This window comes from Pelodiscus sinensis, chromosome 7 (assembly GCF_049634645.1).
Source record: "Pelodiscus sinensis isolate JC-2024 chromosome 7, ASM4963464v1, whole genome shotgun sequence".
Taxonomy (NCBI): domain Eukaryota; kingdom Metazoa; phylum Chordata; order Testudines; family Trionychidae; genus Pelodiscus; species Pelodiscus sinensis.
Genome location: NC_134717.1, coordinates 50704283 through 50729654, shown reverse-complemented (window position 1 = coordinate 50729654; position 25372 = coordinate 50704283). Strand labels below are relative to the sequence as shown.

The following is a 25372-nucleotide window of genomic DNA, read 5'->3' as shown; positions in this document are numbered from 1 at the left end:
GCATTTCTGCATTTCTGGAGCCACAGGAGTATAAAGATCAAATATGCATCTGTGGTGTCAGGTGGTTAGTCAGAAGTTCCAGAATGGAGCTGCAGGCTTTTAAATTCAAAATTAAAATCACGTTATTTTTGTAGAAACAAAAGTGCCGCAAGAAACAACTGATGTAGGAGACCTTGTGTGATCTAGCTTTCCTCACTGACATAAAATAGTGCACTGTGCTGACTCTCACAGGCTGTCACATGAAGGTCATTGAAAGCTGTATACTGTATATTCAGCCACTGCTACCAACACTGAAGTGTTCTGAGACACACGTACAGGAATACCCATTTTTCTCCTCCTATCGGAAAGTAATTGTTGACAGATACCCAGATAGAAGAAACAGCCCCAGAGTCTCCACAATCTACTAAATGAATCTAATCACTATTTTCTATATCAGAAGAGATAAGGCAGTATCCATATTGCTGTATAGTTGAAGCAAGTGGCTTTTTTTATTAATACATGTCTCTAGAGGACCACCTTTTCTGAAGTTTTAATTGATCTGACTAGAAAATAAAAGATTCATTGACAAACACTGTATTCATCCCATGTGTCCTTATCATAAGAAAGGCAAGGTGATCTTTTGCTTTGGTTAGTAGACCAGGAATTCGAAGAGCTGGTTTCTATTACATTTTCCATTGACCTTGGGTGAGTTATTTTGGACAACACTGTCAAACAATAAGCTAAATTATACAGCTTAACATCCTTAGCCCAGGCTTTGTCATCTCTGAATGGGAATCTGCTGCTGCTCCTTTGCACTGGGAACTGTTTGGTGTTTTGGGTTTTCTTTTTAAGACCCTCAGGAAGGGATTTTTTCCCTCCCAGAGGCAATTCTTGTCAGCACACTTCATAGGTGCACTGATGAACTGCACTGATGCTACTCACAGGGAATTGTGGCAAAAACAAAGAATAAGAAAACACTAAAATAAATTAGATCTTGAGGCAACAGATTTTATTTTTGTGAAATAAAATCAGCTTTGGTATCTCTCCCGAAGAGGAGAACACCTTATCATGACCATAAAGCCAGATAGATATACAGACTTGTCAAGCACATGAAATCAGAACAGGTCTTGACAGTAATCAGGACAGTAAAGCTCCCATTCAAAGAGGAAACACAATAGATAAGGAAATAGCTTTATTATTCTCTAGAATGCTGCTCCCTCAGGCTATGAGCTGCTAGAAAGCAGCAAGTTCAAAGAACATCCTCCTTCACTAAGCTCTGAGTGTAACAGTTCCTGAGATGAGATAAGGGCAGACTTCAGAAGGTTCATCCGGAGACCATCATCCCCTAGGAATGTACTGGCTATCACTTTTTAGTACCCTCAGTAGATCACCCAAATAGCATTAGACCTGGATGGCACTAGCATTATAGATAATTGCTGTCCTGTCTGTGGCATATTGGAAACTGGTTTAAAGAGTGATAAGCTACCATTTTACATGTTAGAGACTTCCTGGTCCAAGAAGGGGGCTGTGAAGGAAGCCTTGTGATCCGGGGAGGTCAGTCAGTTCTGCAGCCAGTTTAGGAGAAGGTGGGGTGAGTTGTGTTTTTAAGGAACAGTCTGCTTTGTCTGGTTATCTGAAGAAGTGGACTGTGGCCACAAAAGTTCACGATACCATCTACATGTTTTTTTAGTCTTTAAAGTGCTCCCAGGCTATTTGTTGTTTTTTAAGTTTATCCTGTACAGACTTACTCGGCCACCCCTCTGAAGCTTTTGAGTCTGCTTTGTGTCTCTGTTCTGGGTTCTTGTGTGTTATCATTCGGAACACTGAGAAATAAAATAGTACTGTATAGTAGCCATTCAGCAGGAGCATTTATGATTTTAATCTAAACTTCTCACCCTTTATGACATGAGCACCACTCAGTCCAGAAAGTTTGTTTTAAGGGGCAGGCAATGAGAAAATAGTTAGATGAGTGACTCCTAGGTTGTGGGAGCAGAAAGAAAAGAGAGGGAGTGACAACTGGCCTAATGAAATGGTGGCTGACTGCAAGGCACCAAAGTGACATTATGAGGGCCAACAGGTAAAAGGCCTGTTTTCACGAGCACAGAGCTGAACGGAGGTATGGGAATTTGTCGATTTTCCAGTTAGGCTTAATTCACCTGCTGAGGCACTGGTGTAGCTAAGGTTCTACTAGGCAAGAGAAATTCCCAGGTTGTATCAGCATTCCCTCCAGACTTCTCTGGCCTTGACAGACAGAAAACAAGGTAGAGGGGAGAGGGTAGCAAAAATAAATCTGAAAAAAAAAAATCTCTGATTCTTTTAGCATGAAGCTGGAAGATTGTGGGGGCAAAGTCAGTGCAGTTTACCAGTGGTACATCTAGACTACAAGCCTCTTTCGAAAGAGATCATCTATACAGCCCCAAGTCTTTCAAAAAAGCGATCCACTTTTTCAAAAGAGAACACCCAGGCAATCTGGACGTTCTCTTTCGAAAAAGCCCTGTTGGCAGTCAAGAATGCCTTTTTTCGAAAGAGCACTTTTGTAAAAAGGTTTTCTTCCTTGTAAAAGTAGGTTTACCACTGTCAAAAAACCTGCCACATTCATTCAATTTAATTTAGAAATAATGCAACAGCAGTCTAGACACAGGTGAAGTTTTTTTGAAAAAAGGCTACTTTTTTCAAAAAAATATCAGTAGTCTCAACACACCCAGGTGTATCTGAAAAGGGCGCTGACAGGCAGACTGCACTAGATTTTTAAAAGGCAAAAATAATTGTATTTTTCAAAAATGTGGGGAAAAAAATCAGAAAACAGCATATCATAGCCTGACACAATAAAAGACTCCCAGGTTAGAGATGCTATATTAAGTCAGCTGTATAAATGGCCTGAATTTCAGAGGGGCTGAGCCACCACAACCTCTGACAGCAATGGATTTGTGATGCTTATCCAATTTTGTGAGATAATTTGACATTCATAGATGTCAAATGTTGAGATGAAAATCACAACACGAGGACTAAATATTACTCATTACTATGATTTTCAGGAACAGTATCCAGATTTTACAGTGTTCATACAGAGAGTTATCAGGTTGTTGGAGCGGGGGAGAGGGCTCTTTGTTCTAAAGATGGACTCAGACTGCAAATTTGCATCTGAATCCCTAGGGGTAAAATAACGTAGTCGCATTTGATCCAAAATGTGAGAGGGTATGTCTACACTACCACCCTAGTTCCACGAGGAGTAACGGTAGTTCGGAATAGGAAGCCTAATCCGAACTACCTAGTTCATGCCGAGTGTAGCCACGGGCACGGAGTCCGAACTAGCGGACATTTAAAAATGGTGGCGCCTGGCAATATGCAAATGAAGCCCGGGAAATTCAAATCCCGGGCTTCATTTGCAACTCCGGTTGCTTACATTAACCACCCTAGTTCGAACTAGGGTGGTAGTGTAGACATACCCAGAGAGACTAATTTCTGGTTGTTATCTGGATGCAGACAGAAATCTCATATGATCAGATAGCTTTCCAAAATATCTCCCATTTGGGGTTGAAATTTCATGAGGGCTATACCTTCCCATATAGTTCCCTAGCACACTTTGAGGACCACTGCAACACAAATAACTGCACAAAAATATTAACCATTGAACATTAGTCTTTATTCAGCTTTGTTCCTGACTTTTAGGGTTGTATCTACGCAACAGCATTATTTCGAAATAACAGCTGTTATTCCGAAATAACAATGCAAGCATCTACACAGCCATTCTGTTATTTCAAAATAAATTTGAAATAATGGCCAGCTTATTCCAACTTCTGTAAACCTCATTCCACAAGGAATAATGCCTATTCCAAAATAGCTATTATGGAATAGAGTAATATGGGTGCTCCGCTACTGCTATTTTGAAATAGCTTCTCTCAGGGTCATTCAAAGTAATTACTTCCCATTGTCTCCTGGGGCTCTAAATCAAGGTTGTGTGTCCACATTAGGGAAGCCTGCCTCGGATTAATTTTAAGGCTTCCCTGAAGTGTAGACGTGCTATTTCAAAACAAGCTATTTTGGAGTATTTCTTCCAGAATAGCTTATTTCAAAATAACTTTGCAGTGTAGATGTACCCTAGGATCCAAAACACTGTGTACTCATTCCATCCATCGCGAATACAGGAAAGACCAGATGCTGCAGTCTTTGCTGATTCCTCTTTGCTTTGAAATTTGCCAAAGACTGAGACTGCTGATAAATTGGCTTGTTCTGCCCTTCCTGGGACAGAGAACTCTGTAAGGTATCCATGACAGTTCCTATTGAGTCTCAGTCACTTTTTCCCCTGAAGCTAGGATCAGCTCATTTTGTGAAAAGTATGTAAAAAACCTAAAAAACTGAGGAGTTAAATTTAGAATAATAGGAACAAATAAATTGTCATAAGATTTGGCTCAATGCTCTGTCCACCAAAGAATCCTATCCTTGACAGAAGCCAGTGAAGGTAAAAGTCCTACCAACAGACTTAGAAAATCCTGTCCTTAGAGGAAGATCTATATTTTTTATTGTTGTGTTTTACCTAAAGTTCACAGGCAATTTAAACCATTTACTTTTTATAAATTAGGGTTTTTTAATTTTACAAAATTGCGATGTTTTACATTACTTTTAGTACTGCATATTGTTCCATTGCAATGACTTGATTCCTCTTGCTTCTAGTAAGAAAATACAGGCAGTCCCCGAGTTACGCGGATCCGACTTATGTCGGATCCACACTTACAAATGGGGCTTTTCTCGCCTGGGAACTCGCGGGCGGCGGGACCACCCAGACGCGCAGTGGTCCCGCCACCGTGTCCTCCAGGGCGAGAAAAGCTGCTCCGGGTGTCCCTGGTCTGCTGGGGCAGTCCCCAGCAGACCAGGGACACCCCAAGCAAAGCCGCAGAGGCGGCGGGGTCCCGCGTCTCCAAGGCTTTGATCCGGAGCAAAGCCTTGGAGGTGCGGGACCCCGCCGCCTCCGCGGCTTTGCTCCGGGTCTCCCTGATCTGCTGGGGGGGGGCGCAACTAGTGTGCCCTCTCCCCCCCCCCAGCAGACCAGGCTTTTGTTGTGGACACCTGGGGTAGAGCAGCTGGGGTGCTGCCGAGTTGGTCCTGGGGGGACCTACCCGGCAGCTCCCCAGCTGTTCTGCCCCAGGCTCCAGATTCAGCCACTGTTGAAACTGATCAGTGGCTGATTCCAGGAAGCTGGGGGCAGAGCAACTCTGCCTCGGGCTTCCTGTAGTCAGCCCCTGGTCAGTTTCAGCAGCAGCAGCTGAATCTGGAGCCAGTTCCGAGTTACGTACAAATTCAACTTAAGAACAAACCTATAGTCCCTATCTTGTACGTAACCCGGGGACTGCCTGTATAGCAATTAAGTGGAGCAACATTACATTCCAAGAGAGAAATTAATTCTGCATGGCCACAGTTTCTACTTTTTGTACAATCACCATTGTTCTTATGAGTTGCCAGGTATTTTGCACTTCTGTGTTGCCCTAATAAAAATGCAGAACTCAATTTTTGAAACTCTACCAGCAAATTACTACAGCATGGAGTTACAAAAAACAAAACAAAACAAACCCCACCACAACCAAAATTAATTTCTCTTTAAAGATTCTTTCTCTCCTGCCTCTAACAAGAGCTGTTTGTGAATGAGGTGCTGGATTTCTGTATGCTGCTATAGAAACTCTAATTATAAACCTTCTAAAGGCTGGTAGTGTAAGTTGTGTACTACATAATTCAAAATGTAGTATTACTCCTGCTAATAGTGAGAAATAGAGAAATTATGTGTCTCGGGAAGATGCGTGGGAGAAAAAAAGGCAGGGCACGTTTTGGAGAATGTTGTAGTGATGGATGATGGTGCAAGTGACACAGAGAAATCAATGATACAAAAACAGAGATATGTGTTTGTAAGCTTTCAAGCAACATAGGAAACAAAGCACTACTTTTGTACTTCACACTCTTTGCACTTTCCAGCTCAAGGAATCAAAGTTATCAAATTAAACTATACAAGTGAAACTATGAATAGGGACGTAATAGATCTTCTTACATCTAATTCTAACTCATGTATTCTATCATTGTCCAAGACAGGATACTGGATTAGACAGACTACAGATCTTACTATGTAACATGGGTCCTCTGGTGACACCACTGCCCAAGCTTCTCACTATGAATCAGTATTCGTTCTAGCAAATTAATAATCATAGTGCAACAAAGTATTTTAGAAGAGGTTAGTATTGCCATCACAAATTTGTGCATCTCAGTGTTTAATTCATCTCTAACTGTGAGTCAAAAACTGTGTATTGTGTTTATTTATATTTGTATCCATTATTTTTTAAAAAAACCTGCTTATAATCCATTTGAGAAATGTACTTTGTGGTAAAAGAAACAAGTCCCCCACTCATGTAGACTCAACTCTGATGAGAATTTTCTGTCTCTATTTGTGGTAAGAACTATTTCCCAGGGCATATTTAACTAATAGACTACAATATTTATTTATGTCAAACTAAGGAACTGAGAACCATTGAATTTTAAGTTCATGTTTTCCCTGAGTACCTTTTAGCAATCTTTTTATTTCATTCACTTTTAGAATGCTCACAGTTGCCATAGACCTGAGTATTTTCTCTCATAGGTCACCTTGAAGGTTCACTTATCAAAAAAATCTTTTAAAGTTTATTTCTAAGCAAACTTTATGTTTCAATTCTCAGTTCTAGGAATTACTAACTATGGACATAGGTGAAGCCTGCAATTGTTTTATTCACCCCAAGGATTTGTACACCCAAATCCTCATTAATTTTAATGAAAATTGGTGGTGAAATCCTGCCTTCTGAAGTCAATTGCCAAGTTCTTTAGGGCAAGAAAATCATCCTGGGTATTCAAATCCTATAGGGGGATTCTGATGGATAGAGACAGTGCTGGCCAGCACTGGGTTACTAAAGGGTTAAACTCAGATAGCTAAGGGTGTTGGCAGGAAAGCCAGAAGAACCAATGACATACAGTGACAATATTTAAACTGTAAATATATACCTGCCCTCGTCTCACTTTGTATGAGTTTACTGAAGAATCAGGGACATGATTAAATCCAGGCAGGACTACCATGCCTCTAAGGTATTCGGGACATGCAAATAGACTGGACCAGGAAGGAATCATGAGTAAATAAGGGGAAAATGTAATTTAGTCGCTATCAGGGAATTTTTCTTTATTTTGCTATTTGGTTAAACTTCTCTGTGTGAAATCCATATCTTTCCTTGCCCATTCATCATATCTTCGGGTATGTCTACACTACCCCGCTAGTTAGAACTAGCGGGGTAATGTATGCATACCGCACTTGCTAATGAAGCCCGGGATTTGAACTTCCCGGGCTTCATTAGCATAAGCGGGGAGCCGCCATTTTTAAATCCCCGCTGCTTCGAACCCCGTGCAGCGCGGCTACACGGGGCTCGAACTAGGTAGTTCGGACTAGGGTGCCTATTCCGAACTACTGGTACACCTCGTTTCACGAGGAGTAACGGTAGTTCGGAATAGGAACCTAGTCCGAACTACCTAGTTCGAGCCCTGTGTAGCCGAGCTGCACGGGGTTCGAAGCAGCGGGGATTTAAAAATGGCGGCTCCCCGCTTATGCTAATGAAGCCCGGGAAATTCAAATCCCGGGCTTCATTAGCAAGTGCGGTATGCATACATTACCCTCCTAGTTCGAACTAGGAGGGTAGTGTAGACATACCCTTCGGCAGCCCAAAGAGACCATGTTTTTTTCTGTTTTGATCTGTTCTTTTCTTAGTTGCTCTGTAACACCTGGCAAGCAAGTATGCTTTATCAAGTACAGGTCAGACCTCCCTTGTCCGGCACTGTCAGGACCTGAGTGTTTCCAAATAATGGAGTTTAGCGGAAGAGGGGAGGTCAAGGCTCCCTGACTAGCTGTAGGTTCTACTTCTGGGTGGGGCTGTGCTCCCTACCACTGCCTCAAGCCTCTCTCCCCTCCATTGTGCCAGCCCTGACCGGGGCTGTGTCCCACCACCCGTCCACTGGTCTGAGCTGACTTCGTCCACAGCCAACACTGAGCTCCTCACTGCTAGCCCCAGTCGGGACTGCACTCCTGTACTGTGCCTGCCCCGACTGAGGCTGTGCTTCTCAGTTGTGCTCTTGGCCACTGGCCCTGCTATGTTCAGCCCTGGCTGAGGCTGCACTCCTTGCCACCAGCCCTGGCCAGGGCTGTGCTCTCCCCAACATTGGCCCTGCTGGGGCTGGGCTCCCCACCGCCAGCCCAGCCCAGGCTATGATTCTAAGTAGCCCTGGAGCAGCCAACCCTCCCTAAGTGACATACCGAGGAGAAAAATATCCTCAGCTCAGGGCAAGATGTCCACCATTGGGGAAGACTAATAACCGAAGGAGGGGAGACAGGAAGATGTCACTGAGGCTATGTCTAGACTGCAGGCTTCTTTCAAAAGAGGCTCTTTCGAAAGCATCTTTCGAAAGAGCCTCTTTCGAAAGATCGCGTCTAGACTGCAGGCGGATCTTTCGAAAGAGAAATCCGCTTTTTCGAAAGAGAGCACCCAGCGAGTCTGGATGCTCTCTTTCGAAGACGGCCTCTTTTCATTGAAGAACGCCTTCTTTCGAAAGAGGAACTTTCGAAGGAAGGCGTTCTTCCTCGTGAAACGAGGTTTACCGCCATCAAAAGAAAAGCCGCGTTCTTTCGAAATAATTTCGAAAGAACGCGGCTTGAGTCTGGACGCAGGGGAAGTTTTTTCGGGAAAAGGCTACTTTTCCCGAAAAAACCCCTGAGTCTGAACACGGCCTGAGAGGGTAGGGGGATGTAACTTTGTAGAAACAATAGTGGGGGTGGTCTTGCCGAGACAATGACAAACCTTTCTTCGTCACCACAGATGAGTCAAAGCATGATATGGGGGCAGTTTTGATGCAAACTGGACAAGATCAATAATTCCAACCTGATGTGTTCCTCAGTAATAAAACTCTCTGAGAGGGAAAGCCACTGGTCTGTCTCCAAGAAGGAATGATATGCCATTGTATATGTTCACACATACAGAATGGGAAGTGACTGTCTAGGAAGGAGTACTGCAGAAATGATCTAGGGGTCATAGCAGGCTACAAGCTAAATATGAGTCAACAGTGTGATGCTGTTGCAAAAAAAAGCAAACACGATTCTGGGATGCATTAACAGCAGTATTGTGAGCAAGACACGAGAAGTCATTCTTTTGCTCTGCGCTGATTAGGCCTCATTTGGAGTATAGAAGAACTAGAGGACATCCCATAATAGAAGAACTAGAGGACACCAAATGAAATTAATGGGTAGCAGGTTTAAAACTAATAAGCAAAAGTTCTTCTTCACACAGCGTGTAGTCAACCTGTGAAACTCCTTGCCAGAGGAGGCTGTGAAGACTAGGTCTATAACAGAATTTAAAGAGAAACTAGATAATTTCATAGAGGTTAGGTCCATAAAAGGCTATTAGACAGGGGATAGAAATGGTGTCCCTGGCCTCTGTTTCTCAGAGGCTGGAGAAGGATGGCAGGAGAAAAATCGCTTGATCATTGTCTTTGGTCCACCACCTCTGTGGCACCTGGTGCTGGCCACTGTCAGCCGACAGGCTACTGGGCTAGATGGACCTTTGGTCTGACCCAGTATGGCCTTTCTTATGTCCTTATTGTGTCAAGTTCTGGGCACCACATTTCAAGAAAGATGTGGAGAATTTGGAGAAAGTCCAGAGAATAGCAACAAGAATGATTAAAGGTCTAGAGAGCATGACCTATGAAGGAAGGCTGAAAGAATTGGGCTTGTTTAGTTTGGAAAGGAGACGACTGAGAGGGGACATAATAATGATTTTCAGGTATCTAAAAGGGTGTCACAAGGAGGAGGGAGAAAAATTGTTCTCCTTAGGGTATGTCTAGACTACAGGGGTTTTTCAAAAAAAGTAGCCTTTTTTCAAAAAACTTCCCCTGCGTCTACACTGCTGCTGCGTTCTTTCATAAGTAAATCGAAAGAACACTGCAGTTTTTTTGACTGCTGAAAACCTCATTTTATGAGGAAAAATGCCTTTTTTTGACAGTGCTCTTTCAAAAAAAGGTGCTATACAATGCAAACTGTGCTTTTACGAAGACTGCCTGGGTGCTCTCTTTCGAAAAAACAGCTCACTTTTTGAGGTCCCTTCTAATTCTATAGTTCTATGATTCTATGCTCTAGAGAAGCTTACAAGCATATATTTGGGAATGACATTTTCATCTGCAGACTGATCATTCTGCTCTGCAGTGGCTTCACACGGTCTAAGAGGGTAACAGGAAACTCCTTCAGTGGAGTTTGGCTCTCCAAGACTTTGACTTCGACACAGAACACATCTCAGGAGCTTCTAACAAAGTGGCTGATGCAGTCTCCCATGAAAGTTTCCCAGAGTAAGCAGTCAAAACTCTCCCTATATCTAAGTCGTATTTCATGCCTGTGGGAAATCATGTTTAGTAATCTGTGTATTCAGTAGTGAATGTAGTGTGTGCATGTCCATTATTAACTATATTTTATCCTAGACCTCCAGGAAGAAATCATAGCCAGGGTGGGCCAGCCTGTCTAGCATGGTCAGTGATTTGGGGGGCATGTGATGGATAGAGGGAGTGCTGGACAGCACTCAGTGACTAAAAGGTTAAACTCAGGTAGCTAAGAGTGTTGGCAGGAAGCCAGAAGAACCAATGGGATGCAATGATAACATTTAAATTGTAAATATATACCTACTGCTATCTCTCTTTCTGCGAGTTTTCTAAACCAGAAGGGACATGATTTTTTAAATCCAGGCAGGACTACTATGACTCCAAGAAATCCGGGAATCCTCCAATGGATCCCGTGACGGGATCGAAAGTAAGTAAGGGATACATTTATATTTAGTTCCTATCAGGGTATTTTTTTTATTTTGCTATTTGGTTAAACTTCTCTGTATAAAATCCATGTCTTTCCTTCCCCATTCACCATATCTAAGGCAGCCCAAAGAGACCATATTTCTTTGCGTTTTGATCTGTTCTTTTCTTATTTGCTCTGTAACATCTAGCAACCAAGTATGCTTTATAAAGTATACCTTTTTGTTTTGTTAATAAAATCACCTTTTTTAAGGTCTACATGTGTGCCTGCCTAGTCTGAGAGGTCAGCTCTCAGAGATGCAGTTTGTTTTCTCTGTTTTTTGTTTCTTTTTTCAAGCTCTCTTGGGACAAAAGTGTTTGGGGGTACCCTTTGGGAAGAAGATCAAGTGTTTCTTCTTGGTTTTCAGGGTTTTTTTCCCCCTTAATTTACTTGATGGTGGCAGCTTATCTTCTAAGGCCAGGGAATCTGTAACCTTGGGGAGTTTTTGTAAGCAGAGCCTGGAGAAGCAAGGTATTTTAAGTTCTCTTGTAGGCCTCCACCTTCTACATTCTGAGGCTACGTCTAGACTGCATACCTTTTTCAACAGAGGTTTTGTCAGATCCTGTTGACAAAGCCTCTGTCGAAAAACAGCGTCTAGATTACAATCAGTATTGTCGACAAAGAAAGTCACTTTTTCAAAAGAGAATCTAGATGATCTTTTTACTGCTTTTGACAAAACTGCCACATTCTGTTGACTTACTGTCGACAGTACACAGCAGTAGTGTAGATGCAGGTATAGTTTTGTCAACAAAAGCCAACTTTTGTCGACAAAACCCTGTAGTCCTGACACATACAGAGTGCCAGAGTGGGGAATATCCCTGAAGGGGTTTTGAAAAATTCAACCTGGAATGGCTACAAATCTATGCAGTCCCTCTTACCTGTTTGTGAGCATGGTCATATGAGTTAATGTGATTGTCAAACTCTTGATGTTTGTAGTATTGTTTGTCACAGAGTTCACAATAGAAGTTGGCCTTAAGGTCTTCTAAAGCTTTTGCTATTGTGTTCTCCTTTTCAGCATAATCCTGAAAGAAAAGAAAAGAAAAGAAAAACAAAAAAACAAGCAGAACATTAGTTATCCCTTTGCTGCTATAAGCTGGATTTGTGCTGTTCATTTTAATTATATTTGTCAGCAATGATACTGCACACATTTACCATGTCATGCTACACATTTTTTTTGCATCAGGTTAGAGGCAGCCGTTGGGCACATTCCAATTTCCTGAATAACTGATGGTTACTATTAGGATATTGGTCAGATACAAGTCTAGAAAATCATTTTTTTAAGTTCTGCCCATAAAGCCCAAATATTTATCATGTATAATGTTAATATTAATTTCTGTTAAATAACCAGTGTTCAAAAGGTTCCGCATATAGTCTGCCTAAGCAGAAAAAGCATGAAGACAAAAATCACAAATCTAATCTGATTACAGGGAGTTCCAATGGATGATGATTATACAAAGTAAATAGTAATAAACAACAGATGTAGAATGAACTGTCTGAAAATATACACAAATAAATAGAGGATAATTTCTTTGAGGGAGGTTTAATGATTTTTCCTTCAATTTATTTGTCATGAGTAAAAAAAAGAAAGGCAACCCTGCCAGTCATTCATATATTAACCTATTGCAAATAACTAAGGTTAAAATCATCTTGTTTATTATTAGAGAATTAATTATATAAATCCCCACTTGATAGTTGCTTTCCTAGGTACATTGACCATAGCATGGCTTGTTTTTGAAGACCATAGTCAGACTCTGATTCTGATCTCAGATCAGTTTGACATAAGGGTAATTTCACTGACTTCAGTGGTATTACTCTCAATTTGTAGCACTATCTTGGGCTTTTCTATACTACAGAGAAGGTCAAAGCTTCCACAGTTGATTGTCCAGAGTTTGAATTAGCGGGTCTAGTGAAAATACACTAATTTGAACTAAGAGGGCACTCCTGTAGGCGCTGGTAGTCCTGCTCCTTGTGACAAGTAGAGGAAGTTGACTGGAGCATTTGCTTCTGTAGACCTGCTGCTGTTGTGGACAGTGCAGAAACTTATTTAAGATAAGTCAACTCCAGTCATGTAATTAGTGTAGCTGGAGTTTTGTATCTTAATTCAACCTTCTGGTATGGTGTAGACCAGGCCATAATGACCAGAAACCATCTTCAGTTTACGAACAACAGGTAATGCTTCCTTTGTTTAATAAATCATTTTTAAACCTTTGTTGCCACACTTATTCTTTTATGTTTCCAGCACATCATATAGTTTTGTTTGACAAAAATGCTTGTTTTGTGCATTTTTACAGAAATGTAATTTTCTAATCAAATACTGCTTGAAGCAAATTATAAATAAAAAAGTCATTCAGTAAATAAATGCATTGACCATTTTCTAAAATAATAAAAATGTAAAAATTAAGACTTGACCTGAATCTAGAAAATTTTCATGAAAGAAAGATTTCAGATGGCAACTGTACTCTGCAATTCATTCTCTCTTTGACCTCCCACAGTGTGGATGGAGCCAAAATATGATATAAGATACTTTGATTCTAGCTACATAATTAACATAGCTGCAGTTTTGTATCTTTAACTCTCAACTTTCTCCTGAAGTATAGACCAGGCCTCTGAAATCAGAATTGGGCCTGAATATTGCAAATGGCACAAATGTTAATTATTCTATGTACATACACTCCAGAAAGAATATGTTCATCTGTGCTTTTGCGGGGAGGGGGGATTAATAGGTGGAGGGGGGCTTATTTTTTAAATTTCCATCAGTATGGGCTTCCAAAACCAACTTTAGTTTCTATCAGTCTGTTTCTCCTAACATCCTCCTTTTTAAGGGATAAAATAAGAAAAATATATGGAAAATAATTTTATAATCATGATACCTAATTTTGATCTTCTGAAAAATTAATTTAAAAATTCCCTGTTATGCCTAATTATTAGCAACTGTAAAAGCACATCATACAAAATATAGTTTTGTAATAGCTTGAATACATTTGTAATGGTTGATGGGGATTTCCTAAAGTGTTCAGAAGAGGTGATTTTTTAAAAAGAAATAACAGGGGTAACAATTTTAGTAACTTCAGTTTTATAGTTGCATCTTAAAACAACACTTATTTCAATATAATTCAAAGTGGCAGAACAGCTGGCAAACATTGTTGATTCACTCACAAGTAGCATAATCATATCTATTTTATCATCTACTTTCATTTGTTACAATAAATTCAGATTGAGTATTTGCTATTAGGATACAGTAGCTAGCAATGTAGTGTTAGTCTTGAAAAGAATATCAAATCAGCTCAGAATTTTATCTTGAATGGAGGCTAAATGGTTCAATGTGTCTAACGCGGGAAGGGGAATTTGCACATTTTAAAAAATGTTTCTTAAAGGATTATGCTTATAAATACTAAGTTTCATATAAAAAACAAGCGAGCTAGCATATAAGTTCCAGGAATGATAAATGCTATTTTATACCTAGAAATATATTTATAATGTATGGGGGCCTAGCCTGGAAGCCCTGCAGTTACTAAAATATATGAAACTCTCTATTTCAAATCACTTCTACCATTGCTTAGGTTGGATGAGTTTGGAGAGAAGTGGAGGGAGTAGAGTCAATCCCTGGGGGGGGGGGGGGGGGGGGGGGGGGAGGGGAAGGGATGGAATGTCTTACAACACTCTGCAGAAGCAGGTCTGGAGTTGTAGGGATGCTTTTCCCATTCAGTCTTACTTGATTTGGAGGGAGGTGCAGTTATATGGCAGAGAGATTTGTGAAATTAGAGCATTTTTACAGCTTTAGAATGTTGTGTACAGCAATTTGGAGGGAAACATGTAAGTGCAAGAATATACATGACAGAAACAATGACAAACTGTGCTGATATTTTTCATTTCTATACCATTGCATTTGAGGATCACAAAGCTCCTTACAAATCAAACACTCATATTCTGCCATTCTTACTCACTTGGACTAGTACCTAATTGTTTAGTATCTTCATTGATGTCAAGGGTACTGCTTCTGGAATAAAGTACTATTTACCATAAGAGCGAGAACATTTGGGCCACTATAACTTAAATGAAGTTCACTTTGCAATTACACTGGGCAGAGCCAATGCATTGTAACAGAAATAGCAGTTCCTTGGGCCATGGCAACAATGTTACAGCAACATTTAAGCAGCCTCAGAACTGAGACTCATACCAATCATTATGCAGGTTTCACTACCATTGAAATATGCTAGGTTTTTTTTTAAATATACAGCAATTGTACACCACAATACATAGCAAAAGTAAAGATGTAACTACACCTAATCAAGACTGCAACCAAATAGCTAGAATGTAATGACCTGAGATGGAACCTGCCTAGGACACTAAAAAAAACACCCTACTTAAAAAAAATGCTGCAGAAGTCTGGAAAAGCCTCAAGTGATTAAAAGCCTGGTGCAAATACTGTTGCATACATTTCCCATTTTTCATGAAGAACAGACTTGATCAGCTGGGGTACTAATTGTAACTAACCTTAGCATAGGATTGCTATGTTGGTATTCTGCATGGATTTTCTGATGTCATGGTACATTCAGGGATTTATCTTGGCCTTAGAATGAGGTGAATACCAGTACTGCAGTGTGCCTAGTAGCAGAGTTTGAAGACCTATTGCTGATGAATTGGAGGAGATCAGGTGATGGGAAAAGACAAGGGGCTCAGTATTTTTCTGTGCATTATAAGAGTGGAGAATTGACTCACTTTATTAGCATCACCAAGGAGACAAAATAAGTGAGAAAGCAACAAGGCCACCTCCAAAGAGTGCATAAACTTAAAGGGAGGAACCTGAGTGTCCCAAAGTTGTCATACTCAGGGAGGTATATGGCTACTGTGTATATTTCAGGTTACTTTGTCTCCCCGCCCAACCCCAAAGACCACAAAACCACGAAGGAATGTGGTTTCAGCATCTTTCAGGAAGAGCTCATCAGTGCATATCATGTGCCTATACCTAAAAGATACTTTGTGCGTTGATATGCAGATCCTAGAAAGTGCTGGTCACCTCTCGCCAGGTGTTCTGTTCTCAGCATCTTGCAGGATAAAGGCCTATAATGAGCAAAGGCTAATTCTTAATTAGCCATGTAAGATTATTAGTAGAGAACTGATTCGCAGATTTTCAACTAAATGTAACCATATACTATTTTGTCAAAGCCAGAATGTATTGTGGAGACATATACATTTCAATTACATTTTCAAAAGGTAAGATTTTTGAGATCCACGATGGACTCTCTCATCACTTGTGACACGAGAAAGAGACCTGAATCAAAAGCCTAATATTTTTGATCTGCTAATGGGCATTTTGACAAAATTATAGTTTTGCAAAACTATTAGGTTTTATTTTCATTCTAATGTAGAGTAAAGCAAAATTTGAAACCTCAAAGGTTGTCACAAAATGGATTTGTTATCTGTCGACTATATCTATTATATTTAGAAAACTGTGTGTTTTATACAATGTGTATTTTGATACTAGGGAATGTTATACTGCATAAAAACATTATGTTGCAAAGAAAAATTGAGAGGAAAAATCTGTAGAGTGGGTTTTTTCTAAAGTCAACTGGAATACCTGTGGGCACAATTAATAATGTAATTCTTTCATTTCTGTTCAATTCTTTTTGCTATGTTATGAAGAAAATGTGTAGACACAGCTTTTATTGCATAAAATGTACAATTTAGTAATGCCATTCTTAGTCAGAGCATTTCTACACTAGCGAGATGATTGAGTCTCCAGAGGTCAATTTAGTGGGTCTAATGTAGGTTGATCAATAGAATGCTGAGAGCAGCCCTAACTGGTGTCCAGTACTCATTGCTCTATGAGGAGTAAGGGAATTTAACAGGAGCATGGTCATCTGTCGGCTTCCCGCTATATGGATGCCACTACGGCTTGGATTAAGGTAAGCCAACTCCAGCTATGTATTTTGTGTAGCTGGAGTTGCTTACTTTAAACCAACCTCCTGGCTTAGTATAGACCAGGCCTTAGAGTCTTGATATCACTGCATGAATTGAATGGTTCTTCTAAATACCTGCACATGATGGCTACGTCTACACTGGCCCCTTTTCCGGAAGGGGCATGTAAATTTCACCAGTCGTCGTAGGGAAATCCGCGGGGGATTTAAATATCCCCCGCGGCATTTAAATAAAAATGTCCGCCGCTTTTTTCCGGCTTTTAAAAAAGCCGGAAAAGAGCGTCTACACTGGCCCCGATCCTCCGGAAAAAGTGCCCTTTTCCGGAGGGTCTTATTCCTACTTCGAAGTAGGAATAAGACCCTCCGGAAAAGGGCACTTTTTCCGGAGGATCGGGGCCAGTCTAGATGCTCTTTTCCGGCTTTTTTAAAAGCCGGAAAAAAGCGGCGGACATTTTTATTTAAATGCCGCGGGGGATATTTAAATCCCCCGCGGATTTCCCTACGACGACTAGTGAAATTTACATGCCCCTTCCGGAAAAGGGGCCAGTGTAGACGTAGCCATTCTGATTTATTTATTTGAAAACAAGAAATGCATCATCCATACAATGGAGTTAAATGGATAAAGTAAGAAGGAGAACTATCACTGTCCAAATAAATTATCATAATAAAATAAATAATTTTTAAAGCTCCCCCTCTCTATCAGGCAGTGGGCAGTGCAAATTCACAATTAAATACATTTATTACATGATTCATTGATTTTTAAGGTCAGCTCCAAATCTTAAAGCGATCATTGACCATGGTTATTCATTAGTTTCTGTATCATACCCAATTTTAACCAGATTGACTAGGATCAAGAAAATCTGAAGACTGCAGATAGCACAATAGGTGCTTGGCTATCATACTGTTGATTTTTCCCATAAAATGATGAATGCAATTACAGCCTATAGTTGGTGAGTATAACATCATGTGACATTTTCTTGAATCATGCCTCATCCGTGACCTTTTCACACTATCGAGCACTCTATTTTTAGATAAAGAGGCACTGATAATCTCAAACATCAGTGGACCTGCTATTACGTTAGTTTATTATCCAACAGGGATGTGGGACCAGGGAAGAGACATTGTCCTGAAAAAGCATCACTATCTAAAGTCTAAGTAGAAAACACAATTTGTCTGTTTCCTCAAGATTTTATCTTGTACTTAGAGACATAGACTGTTCCATCCAAATCAGAACAATTTTATCTGAAAGTAGCAATTTCCTCCCAGTTTCCAAGTGTTGGAATCTCAAATTAACCAATTTATCCAGCACCTAGAGGTGTTCTGCCCTGAGACACTATAGAGGGAACAAATGATCATTTCTTTATTTTCCATGGCAAAGGTTCTTAAATTCTGATGTTGTAATTGGTCAGACTAGAATTGACACTTCTGCCACTTTTAACAGACCAGAATGCACTCCCACATAGCATTCTGAGAGGCAGTTCCATTAGCTTTCTCTGGACTATCATGAAATAGCAGAGAACAGTAAATGGGAAGAGGCAACAATCAGTCCATGACAATAATATAGCATATATACTTGAATATAAGCCCATTCGTTTATAAGCCAATCCCCAAAATTACAGAGAGAAAATGGTAAAAAGTCACTGACCCATTTATAAGCTGACTCCAGAGTACAGACTCGCAGTCCCAGTTCATCAGCACTGGCTGAGGGACATGCAGGCTGCAGGCACGGAACCTCTTGGCTCCCATTGGGTGGGAACAATGAACAGCAGCCAATGGGAGCTGAGAGGCTCCTTTTACCATTTTTTTCTCTGTAAGTTTGGGGGGTCGGCTAGAGAACATCTCTGTAGTGTCATGATTCACAACCCCCTGGTCTACCTCAGTTCAAATTTGATAGCAAAATTCATTCTTAGTCTCAAATGTAAGTTACCAATGAAGGGAGCATCACCCCCCTCCTTGGATTTTTAGAGTTGAGGGCAAAATATAGAAACTGAGTTGCAAACTTAGCTGCTGCTAAATTTGCAAACTGAGCCATTGGAAGCAATGTAGGCTGAAGTACTTGCGCTGGCAGCCAGAAAGTCCTTCAGTCCATGCTGTTTCCCAAGCTGCAGGAAGAACCTGTTCATAAGTCACCCCTTCCCTCCCTCCCCTGCCCCCCCTCCCCCCACACACACACACTTCACAGCAGGATTTTTTTCAAAAAAAATGTCATCTTATGAATGAGTATATATGGTAATTATAGTCTCCCCAATACCATACCCATTTCAAACACTACAAACCAGAGTGTGACTCACTGTAAATGTAAAACCAGACACTACCTGGGATAGACCACATTTGTCAAGGTAGATATGTCTCAGAAAAATCTCTACTTCAATAGACATTGAAATTCCTGATCACTCCTAAACCTGGGCTCCTCCAACATCAGCATAAAGAGAAACCTACACAGCAGTGTGCTATCCTAGGACTCTTGCGTTACAGAGACACATCATTTATTTCCAGGTTAGGTGTAGGTAAGCTTCTGCTTTTGACATATGATACACAAAGCAATGTCCATAATGTCCTCTTGATTCGTACTTGCCTGTGTACTCAGCCAGATTAGTTAGGCTACTAGGGGTCCTGTTGGATCATTCATCAAGGTTTTGATCATGCAATATTTATGTTATTGGAGTTGTTCTTTTTTTAAGCAATCAGGAAATTGATATCACTGAAGCTCATTTTGTTTTTCAAAACTTTCTGTACATTTACATAAGCTACTATAATTAAAAACAATGGGCCCAACATCCATTAAAATCTTTACTCCCTACTAAGATATACATATACGATTAAATCTCCAAATAGACATTTATAAATGGGTTCATTGCAGAAGGAAAAACTATTGGGGTCATATTAGGAATAGTTTTTAAAGCATCATATTAATGAGCCATTAATGAGGGACATGCTTTCATTCTTGGAGGGTCAAATTCCTGAGTGAAGGCTAATTATGGAATATTAAAAATGCGGGGCTAACTTCTGCACTCAGTTCAAGCTCAATGAAGTCAATGGAGCTCAAACTGGGGTCTAATTTGTCCCAATACATAGTAAAGGAACGCAGAATTTGGCCCATAATATTAATGCTCAACTACATTTCTGACACGCATATAATGAGACAACAATTTGTTACAAGTTTCATCTGTCTCATTTTAAGAGTACTTTCAAATGCAAAACCTTAAAGTTGATCTCATAAAATAACCTGATTAATGTTTTACTACCACAGATAACTGTAGTGCATATAGTTATTGTGCATATAGCTCAGCTGTAGATATTATTTATGAAATTCTGCTCCTTTTAAATCCATTAGCCAGAAACTGTATATAAAAATGTAACATTACTTGTCACAATTTAAAAGTGGAATGTGTATCTGCTATTCTATTTTGTTTGCACTGTTTTCCTGCCATCCATGCAGTGTAGTACTGGGGAACATTCTAGCAGAAACTCTGAAGTAAACAGAAATAATTAGATTAACTTTAGAGGATTACTAGTGTTTTACTTATAATAATAAAGTTTGGAGAAAGTACCTCTTTCTGTCATTCTTTACTATTGTTACTTAATACTGCACAGATGCAGAGGTGGAAAAGTTTTATGATGTCTTCCCAACTTTTTTTCCCCAGCTACCAAGGAAGAATCAAAGGACAGATTTACAAAGATATTCAGGTCCCTAAGAATGGTGATATAGGTACCTAGTGGGATTTGAAAAAGAGTCAGACACCTAATCTGTTTTGTCACTGCTGAAAATCCAACTAAGCACCTGTCAATATACTAGGTGCCTAACTAACTTTGAAAATCTGATCTGTAGGCCCTAAATAAAATGTCCAGCTGAAGCTAATATTGAGCACTTATACTGAGTATAAGGATGCATGTAGCTTTCCTATAGTGAAGCAGACTCCAATTTTTGTCATCTCCAGTATAGGCTTCAGCACACAGAGATTATGTCCATGCAAGCTTTTTTTACCTCAGGTAAACTGATTGCCAATTAATTGGAGTGGCTAAGTTGTTCACAAAAGCTAGCCTGGATACTCTCCAAACATTTGTTCCATGCTAAAAATAAATTGAGGGAATGACCAAGGGTAAACCATAAATGAATTAAGCCAGAAAAAAATATATTTTTTGAGTGTCCAGACTAGCCTTTAAAATGGTTAATTACCCACACAGGTTCCAGTGTTCTAGTATTCAGTATTCCTTCTTGTTCCAAGCAATAAGACGATACCCCATAAGACTCCATTTTATTAAAGAGAATGGCAATTCTGATGCACATTTTAAAATTCCCTGGGTCATAGCTGGCCTTTTGACCTTACTTAAGCCATTTCTGCTGAATGTGACCAACCTCCTTGTTAAATAGATATTATTAGGTTGTAATGAGGGAAACATCATACCTGCATATACGTTTCCATGATTGAAAGATTTCTCCAAAATTAAGAAGTAAAATGGCAATATAATAGTCTCTTTAATTAAAAATCTGACTCTTTTCTTCCGTAATGTATATGTTCCTCTTAACACTTTTTTAAAATAATCTTTGATTGGTTACAGTTTACTTTCAGATACATAGCCCTAAGTCTTTTATTATTTAAATACAAATCAATGATTCCAAAGTGTGAATATTATACATTTGACCTACTAAGGAATTCCAAAAGAAGTATATTCCATTAAAGTAAATACATCTGCTAAATTTACACAGTCAATATGTTTGTTATGAACAGAACAGTTTAGAATTTAAAATGATACCTACTGAAGTAAATGCTGGATGAAATCCAGGCAGAAGCCTCAGTGATTTTTTTTTACAGATTTTTTTTTCTGATTCCATTTTACAATGGCTTTCCAGACCATTAAACCTTTTCATGGAAATTTATCATCTTTCTTCTATCTTTTTATAGCTTCAGGGATCCATCAGTACTAGCCTTACTTTATGTGTTATGAAGTTATGTGCCACAAGTACTTCAATATCAAGTCATTGAAAAGATACCTTAGCAATGGCCAGGTCTAAAACAATCATGTGCGGACTTGCATGTGTCTCCCTTCAATTCCACTTGAGCAGGAGCAGCTGAGGAATGCTTTGAGAAAGAAGGGGATTGAGTACAATGTAGAGCTCACCAGGATACTTCTGGAGGAAGATTGCTCAGATCCAGGATGGTTTTGTTTGCCCAGATCCAAAGCAGATCTTGTGGATATTTCCAAAGGAAAAGGTTTTAAGCAAATTCATCTCACATTTATTCTAGTTAGCACGATTACCAACAGGTGCTCTTCTGTATGGGGCTAGCTGCTCAGATAAATACCCAGGGTCCTAGCTGGACTTGTACAATATGGGTGTGTCTAGACTACAGGTTTTGTCGACAAAAGTGGACTTTTGTCGACAAAACTATACCTGTGTCTACACTGCTGCTGAGTTCTGTCTACATAACGTCCACAGAACTCAGCAGTTTTGTCGACAGCTGTAAACCTCATTGTACGAGGAATAACGCCTTTTGTCAACAGAGTTCTGTCGACAGAAGGCATTATTGCATCTACACTGTCCTTTGTGTCCACACTGTCATGTCGACAAAGTGGCTTGCTTTGTCTACAGAACTGGATGTAGTCTAGATGCTCTTTGTCGACAGAAGCTTTGTCCACAGTATCTGTCGACAAAACTTCTGTTGACAAAAGCCTGTAGTCTAGACTTACCCTGTGCGCTGAAGCCCATGATGCCATGGCTTCACTGCTCATAATACAGTAGCTGGATTAATGCTCTGGAATGCTACACCTCCTACTGCTATGTCTTAGACCTTCAACTTCACATAGGCTGTGTCTAGACTACATGCCTCTGTCGTCAGAGGCATGTAAATTAGACACATAGGCAAAGTCAAATGAAGCCGCGATTTAAATGATCGCGGCTTCATTTACATTTACATGGCTGCCGCGCTGAGCCGACAAACAGCTGATCAGCTGTTTGTCTGCTCAGCGCGCTAGTCTGGACGCTCCTCTGCCGACAGCAAAGCCCTTTGTCAGCAGCCCCGTTATTCCTCGTGGGACGAGGTTTCCCGGGGCTACCGACAAAGGGCTTTGATGTTGGCAGGGGAGCGTCCAGACTAGCGCGCTGATCGGACAAACAGCTGATCAGCTGTTTGTCGGCTCAGCGCGGCAGCCATGTAAATGTAAATGAAGCTGCGATCATTTAAATCGCGGCTTCATTTGACTTTGCCAAAACAACAAATCTACATGGCTCCGTCGACAGAGCCATGTAGTTTAAACATACCCATAGATATAGCCCTTGGGATACGGCCACCTCATATGAAGACCAGTGCTGAAAACGGGTTATTTTTGGTTAGCCATAAAGCTCAATACTTAGTACTGAGTAACTTTAAGAGAGAGAGAGAGAGAGAGAGAGAGAGAGAGAGAGAGAATTTACTCATGTAGAAACTTAATAAAAAAGCTACCCTAACTTAAGTATTAACCTACACTAAATGGGTGACTATGATGAAAAGGATCACAAATGAGCAAAAGATACAAACACTATTCTTAGTTTTTTCTCACAAGTTGAAGTTTCTCACACATCATGCTGGAAACATTGCTATAAAACAGCTATAACTTGCTAGTTACTCTATAATGACACAGTTTTTCAGGAGGCTCTTAAAAAGGGAGACAGAAATATTTTATTCTGTTCTACTTCCCTGGATATTATCTGAGGGACAAAGCCAAACATGCAACAAGATAGTATGCGCTTTGCATTGTCCACAAATGCTAGCTAAGTCTAAAAGCTGACATGGAAAGTGAGACCTGCCCCTCTTGTGTAGCAGGAAAAAAAATGCACTCAATACCCATTCAAAAGAGTTCATTTAGACTTCCATCCACATTTTTTAGGAGAAAATATAGAAAGGTTCGCTGGGGAAAGCATCTCCTTTGGCTACTGAACATATAGATTTGTCAAAAACCTGCAAGATTTGAAACAAAAGCTGGGTTAAAATGAGCACTAAGTCCATGATATGAGAGAAAATAAGACCTTTTGGAATTCGGAGTTTTCCCACTGAAGAACCACGCTTCTGCACTCCCAGAATAATAACCGTGTTATGCTAAAACACAAAACCATGGTGAGCCAAACTCATGCCAGCTGTCAACATTTCTCTTAGTAACAGCCAAATTCCAAGAACAAGTTCCAGTTTGAAATGTCATTATAAAAAGGTTCTAAATATATTAATAGTAATTCATTTTTTAGCATTTCTAGAGCCCAGAGAATTAGATCCCATTCTGCTAGGCTCTGTATGTAAAGATTAAAGAGGCAGTACCACTGTCAAAAGCTTACAATTTAAGTAAACAAGACAGAAAAGAGTGAAGCAGTCAGACATAATGTGACATCCCAAAGGTCACAAAGCAGGTCACTGATATAGCCAGGAAGAGAAATCAGATACAATACAGTCTCAGTCAAGTGTTCTATCTGCATGAATGTCTGCGTCATGGTTCGATACAGACTCCTGAGGTCCATACTCAGTCTATACAAAAGCATAACTCCCATGGATGCGGACCATAGAAAAGAATGAAATAAGGCCTGGTCTCTGGATGTGGAGGTAACAATCTGAGGAACACAAAGGATCAGTGCATTAACTAGAAAAAAAGAAGTGCCTGCACTGGGAACCAGGCAGGGAGAAGAAAACAAGAGCCCAAGCTGTAGAAAAGATAAAACCAAATAGAAGTTTGTTGGCAAGATGAATCTGTTAAGAGAGCAGGGCTAGTGACAATGTATATAAAGAGGGAGGCACATTATAACCATGAGTTGATATTCCTGGGGCCCCACATTTTTGGTTTATCCATGCCCTGTGTAGCCTTAAACCATCTCTGCCAGCAAAATCTTTTCCTCATCTTCAAGCTGAAAGAAGTACAGCAGCACTGAAGAAAAGCCCTGCCCTACACAACACCAAACTTAAAGGAAAGCAGCATGCCTAGTGCTATGGATACTACTCGGAGCACAAAAAAATCTCTGCTTCTCAGCACGAACAAATCATTAAATGTTTGTGAAATTAGCATTTTCAGACCTGCTACCGACAGCAGCCATTTTGTTAAAAATGTGCCAGAATTCTTGATTTTGGCTGTGCAGGAGCCATGAGTAAGCTTTACAGGACTGCAATACATCAGTTTTATGGTCAGAAGACAAGCTTTAATAATGAACAGAAAGGTCTGCTTTCAAAATAAAGTTTATTTAAGTAGATTGGCTGTCTCAGGGATTACAGAACCTAGCAACTATGTTTTATCAGTCAAAATCTATCTCACAGCAACAGTGGCTAGAGATGGGTATGGTCTATATAATAGACTTAGGTCTATGTAAGACAACTTACATTGGCCTAAGTCTGAAAGTGTCTAGATTAAAATGTTGCTCCTAGTGATGTAACATACTCAGAGGGCCAACAGACTTGCCGGCCCCTGTGCAAGATAAGGGGTGGCTCTTTGCTCCTAGACTCAGCAAGGCCTTGGGTGGGAGCAGAATGGCTGCAGGCAGCTAACCCTTCACCTTACCCAGAGTGCAGCATGCCTTCTGACAAAGCTGGACAGCTCTTAGAGCTGCCCAGAGTGCTTAGCAGCAATTTAAAGGGCCCAGGGCTCTGGCTAC

General features: G+C 40.3%; 1 protein-coding gene across 1 annotated transcript in view; it reads right to left on the bottom strand.

Moving 5' to 3' along the window:
* The window catches only part of ZNF804A (zinc finger protein 804A), a 265769-nt gene that overhangs the window by 56335 nt on the left and 184062 nt on the right, over positions 1–25372 (bottom strand). Inside the window, exon 2 of the mRNA XM_006121707.4 lies at positions 11731–11874. Coding sequence (XP_006121769.2) covers positions 11731–11874 — 144 coding nt within the window. The remainder of the gene's footprint in view (positions 1–11730; positions 11875–25372) is intronic.